The sequence below is a fragment of the Sinohyriopsis cumingii genome, chromosome 16 (assembly GCF_028554795.1).
Source record: "Sinohyriopsis cumingii isolate HCF-2022 chromosome 16, ASM2855479v2, whole genome shotgun sequence".
Lineage (NCBI taxonomy): Eukaryota > Metazoa > Mollusca > Bivalvia > Unionida > Unionidae > Sinohyriopsis > Sinohyriopsis cumingii.
The window spans coordinates 278,174-302,974 of record NC_142976.1 but is presented as its reverse complement, the minus strand read 5'-3'; the positions used below and the strand labels follow the sequence as shown (position 1 = coordinate 302,974).

Here is a 24,801-nt window from a genome sequence, read left to right as displayed (position 1 = left end):
TAGTTATGCACCTATAATACCATACATGTCATAGCTACACACCCATCATACCATACATGTCATACCTACACACCATCTTACCATACATGTCATAGCTACACATTCTTCATTCTATAATTTTCATAGCTACATACCCACCATACCATGCGTGACATAACTACACATCAATCATACCATACATGTCATAGCTACAAACCCATGAAACCGTACATGTCATAGTTTTACACCCAATATATTATAATTGTCATAGCTACACACCCATAATAGCATACTTGTCTTAGCTAAACTCATATAATACTATACATGTCATAGCTACACACCCATCATAAATTACACATCATAGCTATGCACACATTATACCAATGATACATGACATAGATACACACACACTGTATACAATACATGTTATAGCTACACACACAGTGTATATGCAAGTATACCTTTTCCGGAGAGCTGAATTCTTTCGTCAAACACCTTCATATCTGTAACCCTTCCAATGGATGTAAATTGGGAGGGAGTTTTCTCTGTTAAATTGAGGCCTTCAATCGCAAAGGATTTTATTGACGAAGTTAAATAGGGCCATGATGGCCGGTAGTGAAGGAGCAAATATGCCTATAAAAACATCACATACAATTTTATAACAGAAACATGCAAGACAGATCCTACTAATAGCAGTATATGGTACGTTTTCAATGACTGCATAAATAAATTCAACACGCTTAAAAATTCAACGTCCCTCAAACTTCAACATGTCAGATATTCAATGTGTCTAAAACATCAACATGCTAAATATTCTAGACACCTGAATTTTATTAAAATATATTAAGGGATTAATTAGTACATATTAGCAAAAACAAAGTAAATAATAATAATAATTATAATGATAGTAATGATAATCTAATAACAACAATAATAATAACAATAATAATAATAATAATAATAATAATAATAATAATAATAATAATAATAAGTTACATCTGAGAATGAAAATAAATTCAGTTCAGAAAAGAAAGTGATCTCACATACAGTCCTCAATAATAGCATATTAGAACTATGCACATCGCATATATATAACCAACTTTTTCGTCCAACAGGACCATCTATCAAAAACTCTTCTGATAGAAGGTCTTATTTCGCAAAATAAACCCTTCCAGCCAGAAACTATGATGACTAAATCCTCTTTTCTGGCCAACGGGGTTATTTCGACAGCGATAACCAGCCGCTATAAATAATAGTTTCTTCGCGGGGTGACGTCGACGACGACGTTGGTGGCGTAGTCTCTCTGCTGCTAATCATTTTAGGATTTTTAGTTAAAAAATGTATCTAACCCAACTCGGTATCGTGTCCGATGATCATGTAAATTTATCGTTACAAACCCGTGTGGTTTTCGTTGAGCATGACTAAAGAAATTTTTTAATTTATTGATGTCCATGTCACCACTGCACCAAGTCTGATGAATATTTCTCAGCGTGTGTGCGTCAACTCCGTTAAACACTGCAAGAACGTTACAATTATCTCTGATCACTTTTGGAATTTGTGTATACCGTTGAGTCACATAAATGACATCAGTGTTTTTATGACGCCCACGGGAAAATTTTCTCGCAGGGTTTGTTTGTTTATCCAGCATGACATCATCGTACACTACTAGGTTGTTAATTGATCCATCGATGTCATCAATGCCGGGTGCATCATTTATGTCAGTTATGAATTCAACTACGTTTTCGTCGGTCTCAGAAATGCTTGCATTTCCAATGATTGTTTTTGCACTCTCGTTAAAATCTTTTAGCACTTGATAACATCGCTGATCGTCCACTGACGGGGCTATCAAATATAATTTATCCCACTTCATCCACTTCATTATTAAATTCAGCAACAACTGTGTCTTACCCGACCCAGATGGACGTATGATAATCATTCGAACAGAATTTGGTAGCACTGAGTTATGCTTGATTGGCTCTCGTCGCTTTGTCGCGGAAAAGTCAGTGATTTCCATTAGATATATCATAAAATAATATGAATTTATATTGTGTGAAATGCCGAGCACGTACCCCAACTACGGATACAACAACAATTGCAACAAAAAATAATCGACAAGCGATCACGGGCAAGTGTGAACGATGTGGCACAAAAAATTTAGATTTATTTTAAAAAAAGCGGAGGTGATATCGCAGCCAAGTTAACAGCGCTGCCAGGAGCTCCGTGGGCTAAATACCCAGGAGAAAAACATCTTCCAGGATATAATTACTGTGGTCCAGGAACCCGACTTGATATCAGACTTGATGCTCAGGATCAACCAAAACCCGGTGAGTATCCGATAAACGCTATCGATGCAGCGTGCCATGCTCATGATGTAGCTTACCGAAGCAAGGATTTGCAACAGCGCCATCTCGCGGACGTGAAATTAATTCATGCGTTAAATGCCATCCCTGATAAATCTTTCAAAGAAAGGTTAGCATCCTGGTTGATAAAAACTGCAATGAAGGGTAAATTAGCGTTAGGTATTGGTATATAATGGAGTCGATTTATTATTCCCCAAGCGGATATTGGAGAGGTAACGCAGCAATTGATAAACTTGCCAGCGCGGCATCAGTAACACGCGCGGCTGCCAAAAATTGGTTATCCCGACAGGCAATATGGCAAATTTATCTACCGCGCCCTAAACAAATTCACTTTGCGCATTTCGATGTTAGTGTACCAAATGAGGTTCATCAGGCTGATATATTATTTCTGCCACATGATACTATCCGAAGACGCACATACAAGTACGCGTTAACCATAGTTGATGTTGCCAGTAGATACAAAGATGCGGAACCGTTAACAACTAAAACAGCATCTGAGGTTGCTTCTGCGTTTGAAAGAATTTATCGGCGAGGACCTCTGCGATGGCCAAATTTATTACAAGTTGATCCTGGCAAAGAATTTCAAGGTGCGGTATCATCGTTGATGAAACAACATAACGTCACCATACGACGAGGACACACTGAAATTCACCGTGATCAGGCAATTGTTGAGCGATTCAATAGAACACTTGCTGAGCGGTTATTTGGATATCAATACGCGAAGGAATTCATTCAGGATACGAGATCGCGCGAATGGGTTGCAAGATTACCAAGCGTGATAGCTGCGCTAAATAATGAAATTACCCGAACCACCAACAAGAAACCTTCCATCGCGATCACGAAAAAAAATATACCACTACAACGAAAAAAAGAAAAATAGCAAATACTGGGTAATGTTACTGTAAGATATTTATATGAACCAGGTGAACTTGAAGGTGGTAAACGAAGAGCGACTGATCCCATCTGGAGTGTTACCACACATAAGATATCCACCGTGACAAGATCCACTGGCAGACCAGCAATCTACAGGTTGGATTCAACTGCTCCTCAACGCGGATTCACCCGTGAGCAACTTCAGGTAATTCCCGAGGACACACAATTGCCGCCAAAATCACTGAAGTGACTTAACTAGCGCTGGCACCCCGACGTCGATTACACTCAAGACAGGTCAACATGACATTATCACGTGTATGACCGCGACTGTTGTCTTTTCTATCTACGGTAAATTGTCTTGAATTTTTATTCGAATACTGCCATAGCATTATACAATTACAGCTCGCACAGTGATTATTCTGCTGTTGTTTCAGCGCAACAACGAAGTCAACATCAAGATCAAAATCGCGATTATTTTTTTTGTCACTCTGTTTGTAACCGGCGAGTTTTTTCTTATTACATCACCATCGGTGATGCTGTTGTTTTCATTGTTTTTATCAGCGTTTGATTTAAAATCCGAAGGATTTTCCAAGACAATTCTTCGCAGTTGAGATATTCTTCTGACTCTGGACACAGCTAAGTAGACTAAGTTTGACCATTCGATTCGATCATCAACGATCCAGACAGTTGTATCTGAAATAGTCAGTCCTTGAGAACAATGAATGGTCATTGCGTATCCTAGCGTCCACGGGGATTTATTCATCGCTAGTGCATCCTCGACAGCATCGATGTCAACTAACACAATATCATTCAATACTAAATTCTGTTTCTCTGTCTTTCCTGGAATATTAACATCTATACTTTGTAACCGCGTATCAGTTGGTCTATAACATAACGGCGTTGGCAGCATTGGAAACTTTTCTTGTTGCAACCGAAATAGCTGTTGTTGAAGTGTGTCTCTGACTATCTTTCTACTCGCCATTATCAAATCGTCTGGTTTCCACACTCGTAAAAAGTCACTCATCGAAGTTTCAGGAATCATCTCGCGCATGATTTCACATTGAATTTTATTCGGTTGTAGCCTGATTAGTGTTTTAAATTCTCTCAGCGTTGCATCAAGTGCTCGGTAATCATCAGTTACTTCTTCGTGATAATCAACAAAATTTCTCAGCCAATCATGCGGAGATGCGCCGACAAACGGAGGTGGTTGACCGTGATCGCCGCACATAATCACTGCGGTATTTTTCGTTAGCAGCCAATCAAGAAATGTTTTTAACGTTTCCATTGGCACCGTACATATCTCATCCCAAATTATTATATCATTGATATATTTTGTGCCCATTCGATCTGGCGTCCACGTACCGCCGCTGTATTTGAAAAAGCTGTGATAAGTACAAGAATTGACTCCTCGCTGTTTCATCTCTCTGGCAAGTCTGTGTGTAGGTGTTAGCACAATCATATCTGAATTCCGAAATAATTCAATCGCTCGAGTTGTTTTACCAGACCCGCCCGGCCCGTTCAAATAAACAGTTTTATGTCTGGTGATTGGATCATCCACAGACGGTGCGGAAGATATTTCTGGCATTGTTGATTTATAATAATCGTCCTCGATTGCAACATCAGCGGATTCACAATACTCGTGCAACATCTCGGCTTTTATTCTCCACGAACCCCATTCATCTCCGCCGCAGAATTTCATTATATCGGTCAGTGATTCTGAATATTTCTTGTCGATGTAAAATGAATCCGTGGCAGCTCTGACTGCGTTACCAGTAAATCGATTTACCATCGATAACAAATTTATAGAAACATAAGCCAGCATTGAAGGTCTCAAATGTGTGTATTGAGGTGATTCTCCGTCGATATAACTTACAATTGTGCCCAACTTTTTCCCGTCGGACAAGAACACATCCTCCCTGTTACAAAATATGTCTCTGGCAACCGCGTCGGCGATTATAAAATCCAATTCAGCTTCATCGATAATCAACCGCGAGTGATGCATTTTATGATCAAATGCTGCACCCTGAGTAAATTTACCGATTATTCTTCGTCCAAGATCTTTCGCTGTGATTTCACTGTTTTTGAGCCTAATCTTGAGAATTTCAGGAGCCTCACTGACAATGACATTCATCGGGGTATTTGGGCACTCTCGTGCATACTCGCCGATAACTTCATCGAGAGTTACACGTTCTGGTGTTGGTAACCAAACTGAGGTCTGCGGTCGATAACATATGATTGCTTCGCTGACAGTCAACGATACCAGTATGCCGCTGTCAAGCATGTATCGCAATAACACTATTGGTACCCAGCGCTTTTCGACGAAGTGTCTGCCAAACCAAACATAACAGCACGGATGAAGTCCCGCAGCAAATTCAAACGAAGTCACACGAGCAAATCCTGTCAGGTCAGCGTCGGGTAAACTGCCGTTTACGGCGACTCGTGTCATCGAGTTCGTGGGGTGTCCAAACCGCGCAAAGTATTCGCGGCACTCGCCGTTTCCGAGAAAGCTTCCTGGGTAGCAGGCAATCATATCCACGGAAATCATATCCCGGTAGTCATATCGGGTGTTCCACAACCCGCCATGACCATACTCGACACAACTTAATTGTATATCTGAAAGAAACTGACTTCGGGTTGGTCTCCACGAATTTCTTTCTCTGGCGGCGTGAGCGGCAACACTTGGAACTGTAAAACAATTAATCAATAATTGCTCATCGCTAGCATCTCTCATATACATTTTTGCGAGTTTTTTCATTTGTTGGTGCAACGATTCTGTTCTGTATAATTCTCCGTTGGGTCTCACAAATTGATCATAGTCGCCATCTTCGGAGCTCCTAAATAACCACACCGACACAGGGTCGGTTTTACTCAGCGCATAAATAACCTCTTATATGTTTCCACGATAAAACTTGACAACACGGTCTCGTGGAAATATTGTAACCGCATCAGTCCACGCGTGCGAATTATGATCAATAATTTCAATCGGTGTTCCTGACTTTTTATAATGCTTCGAACTGTATAATATTTCCCCGGTTAGTGTTTTTACTGTTATTGAGTATTTTAATTTACTTGATAGCGCAGCAACATCATTTATTGTTGCCCCGGTATTCTTAACCGATTCACCCCATGATGTTATTTTTTATGTCGCAGGTCGGTTAAACCGTTTCCTCGTTTTGTGTTTTTAAAATGTTCCATTACTCGCTCGGCTACACGATTCAACACCGTCGAAGTTTTCATCGGAGCGAGTTTATCAATTTTTGGTTTTTTTACCGGGTATATTCCATAAATGACTGCGATTACAGGATACGCTCGAGCGTAATATGGTATATCAATCCCGGTGAGCATTCCTGGTTTACAATTGCTGCTTAACAGAGCGGTCTTTCCGTTAGCAAGAACAGGGTCGAGTTTGTCACGGATAATCCACGTATCGTCTTCAACGTTGACAATAAATTTTATTCTGAAAAAATATTTCTTGTCGCGTTGATGAAAATTAATATAATCAATAATTGTTTTTGCTCGGGCATCAGTCATTGTAGCATCGATGATGTCCTCGTCGCGGATAATTTTAAATGTCGACCATACATGAGATGCGCCGTCGTCGCGGAATTCTTTCTTACCCTCGTTGATAATATCGAACAGATCAGTTAGATGCCGTCGTCGTGGATCCGGGTTTAGCCTGTCAAGATCGAATCTCCCGCCGCCAACTGCGGATAACTTCGAAAACTCCTCCATTGTTATATTTAAGACAAATATTTAAATAAGAAAATATTATATATACAATGAACAACTGCAGATGGTTAAAAGTTGGATCTGTAACAGTCTGTGGTAAGCCCTGTAGGAAGGAATTCTGCGGTGAACATATACAGAGCATCAAACGAGGAAGCACAGGACCTATTCGTTGCCTGCGATGTGGCATTGGTGTCAGGGGTAAAACACAATTATGTGCGGGGTGCGGGGGGAAACGATACCGGGAACTCAAGCGATATTACAATAAAAAAAATAACGGAGACGCGCTAAAATCGGAGAGTGATTATATAACTAGGTTTTCAGACAAATTATAAATTAGACAAATATATTATTATATAAATGAATCAAGAATTTGTCTCACATCCCACAATCAAGAATTACGAAGCATCACGACAGGGGATAGTCAGACACTGTAGATTGAAAAAACCAGTTGGTGTTGTTAATAATGCTGGTTATCTTAGATTTTCTGTTGGGAGAAAGAAGTATCTTAATCACAAGTTTGTGTTCGAGTGTTTCCGCGGAGAGATCAAAAAAGGTCTTGTAATTGATCATATTGATGGACAGAAACTTAATAATAATTTATCTAATTTGAGAGCTGTGACGCAGAGCGAAAATTGTAAGGCTGGTAATACTGGTCATGGTAATAAGATCGCCAGGAGAGTTATATCTATAAATTTAGATACAAATGAAGAAATAATATTTCAATCGATATATGCAGCTGGCAAGTATTTCGGTATTTGTGCATCCTCAGTACAAAAAGTTGCAGAAAATATTACCAAATCCGCGTTGTCAAAAACATATAATAATCAGAAAATTATATTTCGTTATCACGAGGATTTTCCAAACGGAGATAACTCTGCAGTGACTGCGTGAAAATCCGAAAGATTTTTCAAGTCAATGATATAATTATTTCCCCGTTGTTACCTTGACTTTGTCAAGGATGACAGCGCGCTATAACACTTTACAGGTGCGAGCAGACGATTTTCTGCACAAGGAAGTAAATAACTTCCCTTGTTTTCCCCTTGACGCTATCAAGGTGACAGCGCAAGAATGACAAAGTACTTGATGAAATCAAGAATAAACGTGTATTTATCTTTTTTTTCACAGACAATATCGTTATTTTATTACACTTGTTCTCGTTTATGGTTCATCTGTGGTTTCCACATGATCATATTTAAGAATATACGTTTTAGACAAATCACGCTGAGCTATTTCTGAACTTTCAAGTATCAGTCAGTTTATATACAATATCGTCCTAATACCATATTGGGGTTTCGAAACCCAACGAAGTTGCACACGTACTCTGTTATCGCCCCGTTTCGGGGTAACCTTTTACCTGGAAACAGGGTTGATTTCAGTGGGTAGTGTGCAACTTGTTGGATGTAGAATTATAACCCCGCATTGTGTTTGTACCGTCTTAGGATAAGTTATGTGTTTGTGCCGTCTTAGGATAAGTTATATGTTTGTACCGTCCTAAGATATATACAATTGTAAAATACAACTGCTGTAAATATGCTTCTACTGTAAATACTATATGTTTGTACCGTCCCTAGGATAAGTTAGAATTAAGTTATGTGTTATGTGTTATCCCCATATGAGCCTTGCTAGCATATCAAATGGTAAGCTAGGAGGTTCACAAATGGGGAATGTCTCGTCGTTTCGCAAACACACCTTCTAGACTGTTATTTGGCAGTTTAGGGGCTCAATCGGGGGGTAAGTGTTTCCGCCCCCTCCTGAGTTTGGTAGGATGTCATAAGACACCCTAGAGACTCAGCGAGATGTGATGTTTTTTTATTTTAAAGATTTAAAAATATATATAAATATGAATCAAGAAAATATCAATAATGTGATTGATGCTATTCAAAAATTAGAAAAACAAGGATTTAAAATATTACTAAATGTTGAAACTATTCTGTCAGATTTTGAATCATTATACGAAGCTAAACGCGCAGGGCGTTATATTCTTCCTGCTCAATATCGATTCATAAAGATGATCCAAAATAATTTGTATAAATCGCTGGCCAGCGTAGCGGAGACACAAATAAATGAATTTGTTCCACTGTCTCGTGCAGTCGAAAAGATCAGGCTGGCACTGGCAGCCGAGTATGAAACTAAAAAAATAATTAACAATCGGGTCCGGAAATTAAAGCATTGTATGTCCGTTGACGAGGTCAAGGATGAAAATCCAGAGAATTTATCAAGCAATGATAGCTTTGTCACCGATGACGAAGTCATTCACGAGGAAGTAAATACCTCACCTTGATTGCATTTTACGTGGAAGTGAAATCGAAAGTAAAAAAAAGTAATATCTTTTTTTTTACTGTGTAAATTATGCAACTGTCCGATTTCGTTGATTTTCATAGCAAAACCTCTATCAAATCGAGGAAAATGGACAATTTCGTTGATTTTCATAGCAAAATACCGTTATGAATCCACGACGCTGGTCTGTTTCGTTGATTTTCATAGCAAAATACCGTTATGAAACCAGTGAAATGGACGATTTCGTTGATTTTCATAGCAAAATACCGTTATGAAATCGGGAAAATGGTCAGTGGTAAAAAAATATATATAAAGTAAAGAATTTTCACTGAAGTATCTTATCAAGATGATCCCGTGAAATGCACGAGTGAGCAACATTGAGGATTTGGTCTGCATCACAATTAATCATCGTGATATTGTTTTCGCGGAGTTGCTTCAGCTGAAAATCTGTCAGTAAAAAGTCATCATTACCGTGTTTATCGATGATTATTTTAACAACGCCCGGGGAATGATTTCCGGTAAATATTTTTCGGATGAATTCTTCAAGCGCGCGCTTGTCAACGATGGAACATTTCACGTGTTGATACATACTATTATTTTCGCGTTCATTTAATATAATTTATTGTGACAGTGCTGTCGCTGATGGTGATGCCGTTGGAAACGCTAGCGTTTCCCACAGTGCTATCATCGTCATCGTCGTCGTTGTCAGCGAAATCACTGTCAGTGGAAACACTTTGTGTTTCATCATCTTCATCACTGACAACAAAATCACTGTCGGAGACATCTTCATCACTGACAACAAAATCACTGTCAGAGACATCCTCGTCATCATCATACTGTTGGTAATTCGAAGATTTTTTGGACATTATTATGATATGATATTATTAATTGAAAGTCCTTGAAAAATACTTTGTATTTTTACGATGGAAATCGTTTCACGATGAAAATCCTTTAGGATGAAAGTCTTAAGACGAAAATCCTTTAGGATTTCACCAGCAGATTAATACTAACAGTCTCCCCACGCAGGTCCAACAGTCTATGTTGTTGGTCAGTGACTTTAAAATTCATCCTTGACAGCGTCGGATTATGACACCGCAACGATACCGGATTGGTTGGCTCTTGCACAATCAAAAATCCAGGCGGTTGTGTAGGAGTAAATGAATACAGTATAAACCCTTGCTGGGCTTGATTTGATATTGTTGTGTCTATGTTGTAACTGCCATCGATGACATCACATACAAGATTGACCGCGACGACATCAGTGATTGCTACGATGCCCGGAGAAATATGACGGCCATCGCTCGCTGTGGAATTATCATGTGCCAAGATAACGGGTTCTGGTAGTGTTCGTTTGTGTTGTGCAAGTATGTCATCGAAGTATTCATCGACGATATCAGTGACGAGTTTTCGCAAGATGACCGGGGAAACATATCCTGGTAATTGAAAATTCGGCAGTTCAGCTTCGGTCAGCGAGTACTTGCTCAGAAATTTTTGTTTATCGGGGGATGTGCTGGTGATTACCGCCTGAACCACGTGCTTGTTGATATACTCCATATCTGCGGCAAGTTGATTTAATATCTCAATTTGTTTAATAATTTCTTCGCGTTAACTTGTCATCGCGGCGATATGTTCTTGGAAGTGTTGCCGTAGATACCCTCGGTGCGTTCCATGCGCGTCACTGATAGCCTTTAGGTGTTCAACGATGTCGTTCAGATTCATAACAACTCCAACACGCACCCATCCATGCTCGGGTTCAGGAGTAAAATTAAACACAATATCGACACCGCGCGCGACAGGAAAAATCTTACCCTGTAAATTATCCTTGCGGATCTCATCAAGACGTTCTCGGTACGGCGGTGTAATTGTGTGATATGACTGCGCGTCAGTCATGTAATCAGACTTCGTTGGTGTTGGTGGTATCGGTGGTGTCAGTGGTGGATTTCGAGGCCACCCTAGCACGGTTCTGATTGAACTGTTATAGATATCAACGGCGTAACCCGGCGTTGAGATTTCGATGATCGTGGACAGCGTTGGCTCGTGTGTAGTGATTGATATTTTTGCTTCCTTTCCGGTGATACGTTTTATTTGACGCTGTATTTCTTTGTTGATTTCCTCTATCTGATAACTCCCAGTGGGTAACGCAATGACGTTCCAATCTGGGGTTCCATCAGCGTTATTCTGATATGAAAATACAAATGAGTTATTCGGCGATTGTCTGTGAAATGATGTCGACCTGATATTGGGCCAACTGTGATATACTCGTAATTGTGCCAACGCGATTTCGGTAACTGGAATTGCAGTTGGAAAATTAATGCTGAACTCTGGTTGCGTCGAGGACACTGATATCATTGTGGTCCTTGTCGGAGTTGTATTCGCGGCTATGTCGAGCAACGCTTGGCGCTGAATTATTTCCATCGTTATTGTTATTGTTGGTTTTCAAATGAAAACCGACCCCGCGTTCGTAGTCGTTGTATATACCGGACATCAGCGTGAATTCAGAATCTGATATGTTGTTGTCGTCTACACTGGATGATATCAACGAGGACAATTTCGAGTAGGCGCTGTTGGCCACGTTGGCTAGTTGCTGATACTCGTGTAATTTTGTTATCGCACACGAGGATATTTTTTTTGCGATGATGTTGGCGACTCCCGCAATCGTCGTTGAGGCTGAAATTGTGATTGTGATAGCGATTGCAGCAGTCACTGGTGTCAGCGCAGACAATAGCACACCAGTGGATGCAACTACCGCGGATACCGAGTACACTGTTATGTCCAGCACGGTCACACGGCGTTTGTATTTTTTTATTTTTGTTGCGCATCTGTCAATGGTGTTTTTCAACGTTGATTGCCATTCGCGTACTTGATCATATCGATATTGTTGAGCATCTGGAAATGTTTCGGATTTCAACGTTGTCGTTGACATTATTTAAAATCGCTGGCGATTTTCAATTACGCGGTAACCAATTGAAGCGTTTCTGCGACGAATTCCAAACACCACCAGTAAGATGTTGCGGTTAATTTCTTGTCTGCGGCTTCAAGTATAAATATTTCTTCGGTTCCGCTGTTTAGTATTATAGTTACAACCCCGGAATACTTATCGGTGGAATGTCTCCAAGGATATGTTGTGAAGATTTCAAATTTAGCGGCGGAAAACACAGACAACCTGTACACGCCAGTGACCGTTGCTGTGTATTTGATAGTATTATTTTGTCGGGACCATGTTGCGAATCCCGATGATACCGTGAATACGATGTTGGTGATATGCCCGGGAGTAAATGTAACGGGGACTTTAATCAAACTGATTTTGTTAACGATCTCAGGAATACCCGATACGATATCCTGCTGTGTTCGTTTGATCGTGTCAATGTCGGTCTTGATATCAACGAGTTTCATATCGACGACTGGAGGAGTTCCAAAGAACTTATCAACGATCTCACCAGTTTTTTGATAGTTTCTTCGAAATCTTGCAAACGCGCCCACGTGAACATCATACTCTGCCCGCAACGTAGTTAGTTTACCATCAATGGCGCTATCGCTTGTGTCTACGTATTGTTTGTTTGCGGCATCTTCGGGACCTTCCGGATTTTTTAGAACGGTTATTTTGTTGCCGTTCATGCTGAGTTCGCCTGTCATTGTATCACCGGTCTTCGCTACACGTTCCCCGGCGACTTTTCGTGCATCATCTCGCAGCATCGCAATTGATATCGACGAATCTCTGATTCTGCCGCTGTCAGTGAATACAACAATGTTGTCCGCGACAGCTCCAATAACCCTGCGAATTATGTCATTCCACCTAATATTACTGGTTTTTAGCTTGCCGTGCCTGTCCTGAAAAATAACAACCTCATCTGGGTCTATCCCGGTTAGATTTAAAAGATCATCAATTTCATCTTTGGTCGCATACTTCGATAAATCGACGTCTTCGCGGTGCTCCTTGGTTCTGCTTGATCTTCCGTAAATATCAACCATTATCTGTTATGGGGTTGTTTAAATTTGGAAATCATTGATGATTTTTCAACGTGTATTCATGCACGACTTTATGAGGAGGAATCGCTGGGTGTTTTGTTATCGCGTCAAGAACATTCAAAACCTCTTGACCACATATCGGAGGATCGGTTAGTGTTTGTGTTGGTAACGTTGACTGCCAAACTGGAATTGGAAATCCTTGGACGTACCTGAGAAATTCAACTGGCGGTGCTAGCCCGTACGAATCGAAATAGATAATTCCACGCGGATCGATCGCGTAAGCAACCCAATGAGTCCCAGGGCCTTCGCGATTGTCAAGATTAATAATTCCTGTTTCTGGATTATTCGGTCGTGCTGGTAATTCATCTCGCATAAATACACCTTTGAAGGATTTTATACGTAATTGTTTAGCAGCATCGAGTAGATCAAAATTACTCGCTGGAAGTGTTTTCAAAACCTTTTTGGGTACCATGACGCCGGAGTTCCCGGTAGTCTTAGACCCGCTCCGTATTGTTCCACTGGAAGTTTTAAACGATTGGGCTGAGGCATAGTTGTCTTTCGGGGGCGTCTTGTTGGTTTTTGTGTTCTTGTTTGTCTTTTATTTAGACTTTCCTTGTGTAAAATTCCTTTTCCGGTTACTTTCATTAGTGCCATTCCAGCAGCGGTTCCAACTGCTCCTAACGCGGCTGCCTTTGCCGCGGCGGCTGTTGCTGGTGCTAACGCGGCGGAAATTATTGGGAGAAATGGAAGTATTCCACCGGTCTTTTTGACCATATCTTTGACCGCGGCCGGAGAGAGATCAATTCGAACTCCAGTCGTGCCTTGCTTCGCGCTGCTGAAATGTTTTAGCTGAGTTTTGGTCAGCGACAACTTGTTGGGACCGCCCGCTAGTTGATCGTGCCTTAACGTTATTGACGTCCCACACGTGCTCGCGTTTTTCGATTGTAATTTCTTCACCTGACCAGGAGTCAGTGACACATTAACGTAACTGTATGACATTTTATTTAATATGATGTTGATCTAATTGTTTACATATTTTCCACTGGAGCATCGATGACTCTCATTCGTCCACCAATACCTTCAAGTAGCATTGCTTTATCGGAGAGTATGACAGCGATCGCTCTAAAACCACCAGCGGGAAACGCACCAACGTTAGCCTTGAAGTGTATATCAACGACCGATTGTTTGGTTAGATCAAGATGTTCCAGTGAAAAGTAATAAATCGGATACAACGTTGTGAAATCCAACTGTGATATCTGCAAGCCGGTATCAATATTTTGATCACGTCCCATAAATGTCATCAGACGATGATACGCACGCGCAACCTGATTATTTTCAAAATCTATCGCTATATCCTCGGATGGTTCTTGATATCCGTTTATTCGCAGCGAAACTTCAGAGACATTAAGTTTGTCAAATATCATGTGCGAACGTGTTTGACTATTTACTCTTTCGTTAGTCTGGAGTGCTACGAAAATATGTCGTGGCGCTGTTACTCCCTGCTGTGATGCTATGTGCCACGTGAATTGCCCAGCACCGGCGCCCTGAATGGAATCTGTAGATGTTGTCAACCATGATATCAATGATTTACCACCTGTGTCCATGAAAGAGAGTAACCGTTGCTCTTCAGTGATCGATGGGGACATCACTGGCATCCACAACGCAAGCCTGGATAATACTACTTTACCGGCAGCAACACCAGCATCACCGTCTCGCCAGATGGCGTCGTTGTTGTCACCTTTTCTAACAAGTACAACTGTATGCTGGGCTCCAAAAATAACCTTTCTGACATTTCTGCAGAACCCAAAGATGTGAGACAGCGGAATTGCACACGAAAATTTTCTGCGATCACCTGATAGCATTAATTTACGCGTAGCAAAACCAAGATTGTAATTAGGGTTGGGAAATGATAAATCTTCAAAGTTATCAATAGCAACAGGAGGAGCAGCACGGTTGGTTGGTCGTCTCGCAATGCTAGATCTATGATCCGGGTTATTGGAATTATCCTTGGTGAACATCATAGTTGGACCAGCTGATCTAGTGTAATCATCTGAGTATCGTGCTAATCCCACGATTGTTGTGGCAACGTCGACGTTATCCTGAATCGTTTCAATTTCCTTTCCATCGATGCTATATGAAGCACTTCTGAATAGTGCCATGATGCCGTTGTTGACAAGACCAACTCGGACATTATCTCCATATGGTGTATTAGCGACAACATCTGTTACAACTTCACCCACGACTTCAAGGAATGCTTCAGCGGGTAAGAAATATCTGCTTGTATCATGTACTTGTAATTCAATTCGTCCGCGTTGATTGGCCGATCTTGCTTCGTAGGAATAATACTGATAATCGCGCACAGACTCATCTTTAAGCGTTGGTACATCCATGTCGAACGCTGGATCTGATACTCGTTTGAACATTTTATATAAATTATCGACGTCTAAAACGAAGACCACTTCCTGATATCAGGCTCGTATTTATTTGTTCGGGTATTTGGTTTACTAGCGCCGCAAGTTTTTGATTCGCGGATTGATTTATTACTTTACTGACATCCGCGGGCATAAGTTCAGTGCTCGGCAGTTTTACTGGCGGTGGTTTAACCGCGTTAGGTCTGCGTGCTAACCGTGACAGTCTACCCTTGACTGACGTAAACGCCCTTCCGGCAAGATTACCAACAGCTCCAAGGGATTTATCCTTGACGACATCAACCGCCTTCATCGCCAATTGTTTCGCAATCGGTAACGCCCATGGGGCCATTCTTGTAAACAAACCCGTAACAACATCACCGAGACCATCTCCGTAGGTTGCTCTGTAGACCGGTAATCGTGAGTTCACTACTCTGACTGGAATGGGTTGAGCGTTGTGTATAATCATGTTATTCAATTGCTGTTTCTCTAACTAAAATTACTGTGACCTTCAGTCGCTGTAATAACCATCCGCGAGTTCATCAATGAGTCCCCGATAGATACGAACATCCATGATGCCGCCACGAAATAGTCGCTGACAGATATCAGCAGCTTCATTTATAATTTCCGGAGAGTTATTTCCGGCACGTTTTCCTCCGATGAGAACTTCCAACCGAGATACGTCGTTGATAACGCTATCAGGACAAGTAATGTGACCACCAAGACCAGACCCTAAACCACTCCCGGATGTTTCCTTAGGTTCATCGTAAAATTCCTCTAGAAATTGTTCTTCCTTTTCCTCTGGAGGCTGTTTTTCTTGTTCCTTGTTGGATAACTCCAGCAATTCCTGTTTAAATTTTCGATACCCAGGATCACTTCTATCAACGGGTAACTTACGTTTAGCAAAATATACCGCACGTGCCCACTTATTAATATCATCTATTTCGTCCAGATGTTTTTTTCTCAAAAATTTCTCTCTGGAATCAAAATTATTCAAAACAAAACGAGGAAGACTAAAAACACTATCTAATTTGTCAAGACCGAATTTCGTAAATTTAACTCTTGGGGTTTCTTGCTGCTGCAACGGCGAAGAAAGTCGATAGGATTCTTCTGGTTCTTCTTTTTCTTCTGATTCTTTTTCCGTTGGATCTGCGACGAATTGCGATTTAGATATTTTTTTCAGAGTTGGTTTTTTATGTCGCTTTTGTTGTCGCATTTGGACATCAAATCGATCTGATCCTGACATATACTCTCGATAAAATGCATCACTGGTATCTAACCGTTCGATACCCTGTTTTATTTTATAAATTCCATCGAGAAATTGTTGTTTAGATACCTTTTGATTAGGATCTTTTATAAACTTTTCTCGAGAGTGATAAGCCCTAGCAGCGTCAACACCAAAAGCAATTATTTCATCTCTATTTCTGACTGGACGATTTTTAATTTCATCCACAAAACCTTCAATAAAATCCGTTTTATAATTAAATCCTTTGATCGGTTTTGGTTGAGCCCGCTTAAGTTCTTCTATTGCCTGAAGAAGAATTTGTTGCGGTTTATCAGGATCAGGTTTTCCTACGATAGCAGTTTTTATTGTTTCAGTAGCTGCAGTGACAGGTTTAAATAATTCTGTTGTACCTTCCGTGAATTCAACTTGTGCTTGCTGCCGTGCTTGTAATTTTTGTCTGACACTATCACGGACAGGAAGAAAATTTTTTATTGCTTCTAGTCGCTCTCGAGCTAGTCTAACAGAATGTGCTTCTCCGATGTTGGCCATTATTGTTAACCCGAATTTTTAATTCGCAATGGAAATCCTAAAATGATTAGCAGCAGAGATACTACGCCACCAACGTCGTCGTCGACGTCACCCCGCGAAGAAACTATTATTTATAGCGGCTGGTTATCGCTGTCGAAATAACCCCGTTGGCCAGAAAAGAGGATTTAGTCATCATAGTTTCTGGCTAGAAGGGTTTATTTTGCGAAATAAGACCTTCTATCAGAAGAGTTTTTGATAGATGGTCCTGTTGGACGAAAAAGTTGGTGGGCCCAGTCTCTCTGCTGCTACATAAATATAATGTACATATACATTGTCTCATTATGCAGACACACTTAGATTTTACACATATATACTCATTCACTCATTCAAACACTTACACACATATATATTTATACATATATAACGTGTGTGTGTGCATATATATTGGCTCATTATACACACACTCTTACATTTGACATATTTACACTCAATCACTCATTCAAAGACTTACACATATATAATATTTGTGTGTATTCATTACGAACAAAGCTATAGTCGAATCCCCTAGAAGACACAGTAGTTTCACTGGAGAGATCTAGCAATATATCTGACATTCTAAATGACCACAACTTACACAAACAGACATGCACATACATGTACATATTTTATTTTAAAAGAAACCCACAAGTTACACATGTAGCATTGGGAAAGGGGAAGTAATTGTGATATCCACATTAGATTGCTCAATTTGTTTGAACTATGCCGTCGTCAGAAAGAAGACATTCGTCAAGCACATTCTGGGTTAGGAGAGTGTTGGATTTTATGTAGTCTGTTTGTAAATGATATGGAATATGTAACAGATTATTTGTACAACGTCGTGTTAAGAAGTAGTAAATCAATAATGAAAATGAGGCTGTAGAACGTGACAAGTTTAGTGTCACAAGGAACTCAACATGTGACGTATTGTAAAGATGTAGCAATGGTCACAGAACGATCAAAACCCTTTCCATAACTACGATCATTGGCCATACTTGAGCAATTCCTGAATAATTGTTGATTGATATACTTATAAATTAGTTGAAAATACGAATTTGAATTGATGCATTACAATGAATGGGTACATACGTTGTAAATATAGACAGAATCTGTGTTGCTTGGTGCTATAGCAATTTTCTGTATGTCAGATCCATTTAAATTGCACGTTCGGATGTATAAATAATCCACAAAATAGAGTCTAGAAAGAAAGTAAGAATCATATTCAAAAATGAAGTTTGGGTAGCATCAAAATCCGCAGAGGAACTTAGAAACTATTTTGATATTTGTAAGTACAAACTTATTTCAATGTGTCGTTTCCTTTATGTCGTAATCATATTAGCATCAGAAAATTAGAAACGAAACTCTTTTGGACATCTTAAAGAGAGAATATTTATTTCATAATTATTTATCTTTGCACATTTCTTTGAGACTTTCAGTTCCATTTGAAAAATGTATAAATGCTATTTTGAACTATTGTGTTTTAAGAAATTCAAATATCCTATATATTGTTTGCTAAGTCAAGAAGACTTACTCATAATGTAGCCATTCAGCTATTCGATGATGACTGTAACTGAAAACAAAACCTTAAATAGTGATTCCTTAACAAGTACCCATGAACTGGGATATATTTTGATGGCAGTAGTTACTATCGATAGAGAACAAATATATGTAAATTGTAAGCTCTGGACACTACCTTTTACTATTAGGGTCATAACTAATTGAAGCAGGGCTTGAGCTAGAGCTGAAATAAGTAACATTTCGTCTGTCAGTGCCATCAAGCTTTGATGACTCTATCTTGTAAAGGGACGAGCCTGATACCCAAAACATTAGTCTGAAATATGAAAATACATTTCTATTATTTCAATAACCATTTTTATTGTAAAGGATTAGCATAATATATTTGTAATACTTTCATGCTGTTAAAGTTATCTTTTACTGATAGAACAAAATTTTGTCGGCTCCTTTTTAGGAATAAGTTAGTCCTAGTCAAAAGAAACCAAACCAATCTATGACATTGTACATCTCAATAAAGAATAAATTGAATACATATGAAACAAAGAAATATCTATATGATAGGTGGATGCGGTGGGCAAGAATGGGACCGTATGGGTACAAGTAAAATTAAAAAGGTCATATTGAAGGTGTGACACATTATGCACAAAAGGAATATAGCAAAGGATTTGTGTTATAGGTTTTTGCGGGTATTATAAGGACTAATGTCAAATTAAAACTACATCTTCCCAAACCAATACAACACAAAAACCAACCGACACCCAGTCATTTATTGAATGGGAACTAGTCATCTACAAAACAGCATCTAACCATCTACTAACAATCGCTCACTCATCTATTAATCAAAACATACACTTATACCATCAGACACAAGGGTATGCCTACTAACACTTACACAGATATACTATCATACATAATTATGAGAGTGCTTTCACACATACACACAAATATCCCTGTAAAATGTATGAATTATAGCTCACACATACAAGCATACTATCACACACACAAGGGTAATGGTACTCAAACGCTATACATACAAGCATACTATCATACACAAGGGCAATGGTACTCAAACACTATACATACAAGCATACCATCAAACACAAAGGAAATGGTACTCAAACACATTACATACAAGCATACTATCAAACACAAGGGTAATGGTACTTAAATACTATACATACAAACACACTATCATACACAAGGGTAATATTACTCAAACAATATACATACAAGCATACTATCATACACAAGGGTAATGGTACTCAAACACTATACATACAGGCATGCTATCACACAATGGTAACGGTACTCAAGCATTACATATACAAGCATACTATAATACACAAGAGCAATGGTATTCAAACACTATACATACGTATTCAAACACTATACATACGAGCATACCTATCATACTATTACTTGCAAGAGAGAAAAGTGGAGACAATAGCACCTCCAAGGCATGCATTGACATCTAGGGACCATCTCTTTTAAGCCCATTGACCTACTGGGGGAGTCTGGCAGTCTAACATTTGGCTAATCTCCCTCGAACTCTCAGTTCTTGACCTGCTGATCTATGGTAGTTCTAATGTTTTGTGCCTCTTCTGCTCTCTCCTCGATTCTTCCGTTCTTTGCTGAAGCATTTGGAGCAACCTTTTCAATCTTGGCTTTCCCTGTTCTCCTTTCTCTCATGTTCCGCGCCAACTTATCTCTCTCCGTGTCATACTTATATTTTCCACATCTTCCACATCTTAAAAAGTCTTTTGCAACCTGAATGATATTATTCTTCTATGGATATATAATACGCTTTCATTCGACCCAGGAGAGTATACATCCCCAATCATCTTTTGTCCCATGTGGTTTCTTTGCCCATGTATCGGAAACAATTTAAAAGCATGCTTTGTATACGTAAACGCGTGTGTGATGTGGCTGTGATCCCCCACTCCGATTAATTAATTAGCCCACTTTGTGGGTATAAACCCAACGCCAATGTCTAGTTGGTGAAAGCGACGTACATCAAACTTAAGTAAGTTAATCTTGCCCTCCATTATCAACCAGACAGCTCCAAAAAAAAAAAAAAATAATGGCCAGTGCAGCTAATGTAATTAAGGGAATGTTTGTCTTGTTTAGAAAGAGACGAACTCTAACTAAAATCGCCACCCCTGTTCAGTGCGTAAACGCTCTTAGGGACATTTGGTTAGTGACGAGTGGGAACCAGCCCACACAATTTTCTTTGGTTGTTCAAGCAGGTAAAGGGGGCAAGAGGTTCGGCTGGGAGACACAGATATTACCTGAAACGCTATGTCATATTAACCACATTAAATGCAGTTGATTAAATTGGGCTTCCCTATTGCCAATTCTGTATAAGCTAAACTTTAAATTAGAGACATGCATAAACTAAGTTTAAATTTTCCTAGCTCAATATTCAATAATTGTGTAACAACTGTACGGTGTGTACAAGTGCATATTGGTTCGTTTAAGCTGCTTTCTAGATCAAGCTACCTTCTGAATGATTTCTTTTACTCCTTGGTAGGTTATTATTAGTTAAGAATTTTGAACGGGGATAAAAAAAATGATAGTGGTAGTTTTATGAGTTTTATCGCATCGGCATCTCAAGACAAATTGAGATCCCTGGATAACAGGCAACTTGTAGTAGCAATAAGAAACGTTCTCATGTTATACCTCATGGGAGCCTCTAGTGGAGTGATCTTTTTCTTCCAAATTCCTTGTAGTCAGTGGTGGCAACTAGTTTCCCAGTACCATCCAGTCACAATGGCGATGATGTTGAATGGCTCGGTTTGGATGTTGTGAACTTCATATAAGTTGTCTATCATCAGTATCAGATGAGGAATATGGCAGAAAAAGAATCTACGTATCAGGGTATTGATGTCTTCAGTTGTTGTGTTTAATTTATTAAAAAAGTAGGGGGGAGATGGAACTATTTTTTTCTTCTAATTTAGATTATAATCATCGTACATTTTTAATGATAGTTACAGGATTGTTCTGGTGTTCCATTGCGTCGCAGGGTCATCTCAGCAGATATATTAACCCCCATTTCTCGAACTGGTAGAAAACGTAATCTACCACGGCCGCTTTGTTAAGCTCTCCCGGTGTCCTCTCATTTTCAATTTTCATTCTTATACCTCATCCACGGTAGGGAACAGTTTAACTCGTTTCTATTTTTCTGGTGATGCAATAATTCGTCGGGTCCGTTGTCATATATCTGAATATGACATTGATAATGCAACTCGACGACCGTGCGGAGACACGACCTCTTTTTACAGGTACGAACATGCTGTATGTATGTTGGACACACTGTGACTAATTCACAGCCATCCCTTTTCTTAGTTGGAACTGTTTTATACCGTGTCGCTCGTAACACGCTAGATCCACAACGTAAAACATCGAATCTTGTTTTTTCTTGTACTCCGTTGAAGCTACATAGCCATGAAATCCTCCAAACAATATCGATTGATCAATCCTTATTTACATTTGCCTCCAGGAAATCATTTGAAAATAGATGTATCACCTGATTTTGTTTATTGTATGTATGAATGTTATTATGTCTGAAACATAAAGTCCTTGAAATAGTAACTTTTCAATAAGGATGTAAGGGTACACGTTCGATGGTTCGTTTTTCTGGCTTACAAAAGGTGGTAGCGGCTGTTGATTATGTTCATAAGGGGATTATAGAAAATTTAGTTTGGAAAGAGGGAAATTACGTTTAACTTAAATTGCACCCACCCCACCCCACCCCCTTTTTGAATCCTTACCTCTGTCTGATTTTATATAAGTGTTTTCGCTTGTGTAGTGTGCATCTACGTCTACTCTCGTGTTATTGATTATTAAGTGTAGTTGTTGGTTGGTAAGAGACTGAATGTTGGGTGTAGTATAGCTGAGTATTTTCACTAGATCACTAAATGCTGGCCAGCAGATGACTGAGTGTTGATCGGTTAAAGCAACGAAATGGTTGGTATGCGTAGTTTTAACATTACATTTATGCTGTAACCAGGATATAGCACCTGTGGACATTTTTAACAGTCATTCTCCCTTGTACCCATACAGTCACACAGTTATAAATATATGGACTAATGTCAAATTCCTCTTGTACCTCAATGGTCATAATTTAACGGGTTGGCATACTATTTGTTTTCTTCGTACGCATAAGTCTCATGTGTATCGCTTATGATATTATTATTTACAGCAGACATTGCTTGTATAACTCAAAATACAATTATATAACTAGAGATGGAAATAGAACATACATAATCTTTATAAACCTAGATTTTCATATGTTTGAACGGCACACACTGTGTGGAATAAAAAGTATACTTTGGAATATAAAATATTGGTAGAATTGTCCTTATTTCTCTTTGAATTCTTCTAGATACACTTACCTTTCTATCGGCAAAACCAAAATATTCCTGGGTGATACAAGTGATGAAAGAATTGTTAGACTGATACTCCGATCCCTGGATACAAGTAAGATCTTTCCTGTGTTCAATTCTGTCCAGTAAATACTTCGGTCTATCCAATCAAAAGCAAGACCTGCAAATATAACGTAAAACATAGGCATTCTTAAACAAAATTCAACAACGATATCATATCAAACTTAATTTAGAAAAAAATCATAAAAACTTAAAACCTTATACAGTTACTTCTTCCGTTAATGTCTATTTTAATGCCTGTCGTGAGCCATTGCCATTGACCATTATTGCAAAAATGACTTGTACATGTATCAAAATATACCTATATTTTTCTTTAAACATTATTTTTTATTATAATTATTTGGTCAAATCTAATGAATTCGTTTCTGATGAGTAATATTCTCTAATCTGCAATCTTCAAATCAAGCGTATGATTTCAAAATTATTTGGTTACCAATGTTTCCCAACTGTTCATAATTTCATCTCTGATAATAAATAATACAATATCACATATTAAAGCCATACAAAAAGTCATGTCATACCAAAGTGTTAATATTTTTAATAATAATGTCTACGTTTCATGACAACCTATGATGAAAAGACCAGAAAGGAAAAAGACGATGGAAACATTTGTTCAAATCGATCATCGATATACCAAAACAATTGTGTATTAAGAAATAGTTTGCAAAGTTATCACTTCAAACGAAAGAACTTACATAATATTCAGAAAAATACTAATTGTAAAGTAGTAGTAACATCAAAGAAACATGACACGAAAAGTGTAGATTACTTTACCTGGGTAGCTAGCTAGCCAAAAATAATAAAATATAACTAGCAATTCTTGGTCGGCATTAATGTGTAGTTGGATATATGAAATTAAACACGAATTGTTATTCAGCAATACACTGTTCGACCAGTACATCAGTATCTTTAATGCAAATATAATGCTTAATATTTATTTTTGCAGAAGACTCATATCTTTGCAATGCTATGAACAGTACCGCTAATGTTTCCCGAGACTGCGATAAGATCATGGACTGTAAACTTGTCAAATGATGTGTAGTACAACCCGGAGTTATTGGCTAAGATTATTTCTCTCCGAATGGTGTCTAACTCAAAATGGGTAATTCCTGCTACTAAAAGGAAGCAAGTGAGGTTGAATCCGCTCGCAGAAATCGCATGAATATCCGCGATACACAATGACGTAGAATTGCTCACAACGAGTCCTCTGTGGAAAGGACCTGAATCCTCTGCAAAATATTAAATATTTCTCTCAGATGTATATTACTAAAACTCAGATTTAATATTGAATCAAAATTTTCTCCTATACCAAATGACATACCTAATTAGAACGAACGATGAAATCAGAGAAAACTTCTGAATCTTGACATGTTGATTTCAATTAAAATTTTATTTCCCATGCAAAAATATTAACTTGGAAAATAATAACATAATGATGTGCTTCTCTAACCGGAGAACAT

At 39.0% G+C, this 24,801-nt stretch overlaps 1 protein-coding gene across 4 annotated transcripts in view; it reads right to left on the bottom strand.

Moving 5' to 3' along the window:
* The window catches only part of LOC149779802 (low-density lipoprotein receptor-related protein 6-like), a 119,336-nt gene that overhangs the window by 26,726 nt on the left and 67,809 nt on the right, over positions 1-24,801 (bottom strand). For 3 of the 4 annotated variants that reach the window (XM_089936470.1, XM_089936468.1, XM_089936467.1), the window contains 5 exons: positions 24,322-24,570; positions 23,291-23,441; positions 19,075-19,212; positions 18,471-18,579; positions 441-612 (listed from right to left, as the gene is read on the bottom strand). In XM_089936470.1, the coding sequence (XP_089792596.1) occupies positions 441-612; positions 18,471-18,579; positions 19,075-19,212; positions 23,291-23,441; positions 24,322-24,570 (819 nt within the window). The remainder of the gene's footprint in view (positions 1-440; positions 613-18,470; positions 18,580-19,074; positions 19,213-23,290; positions 23,442-24,321; positions 24,571-24,801) is intronic. The other variant, XM_089936469.1, reaches the window with a different exon arrangement.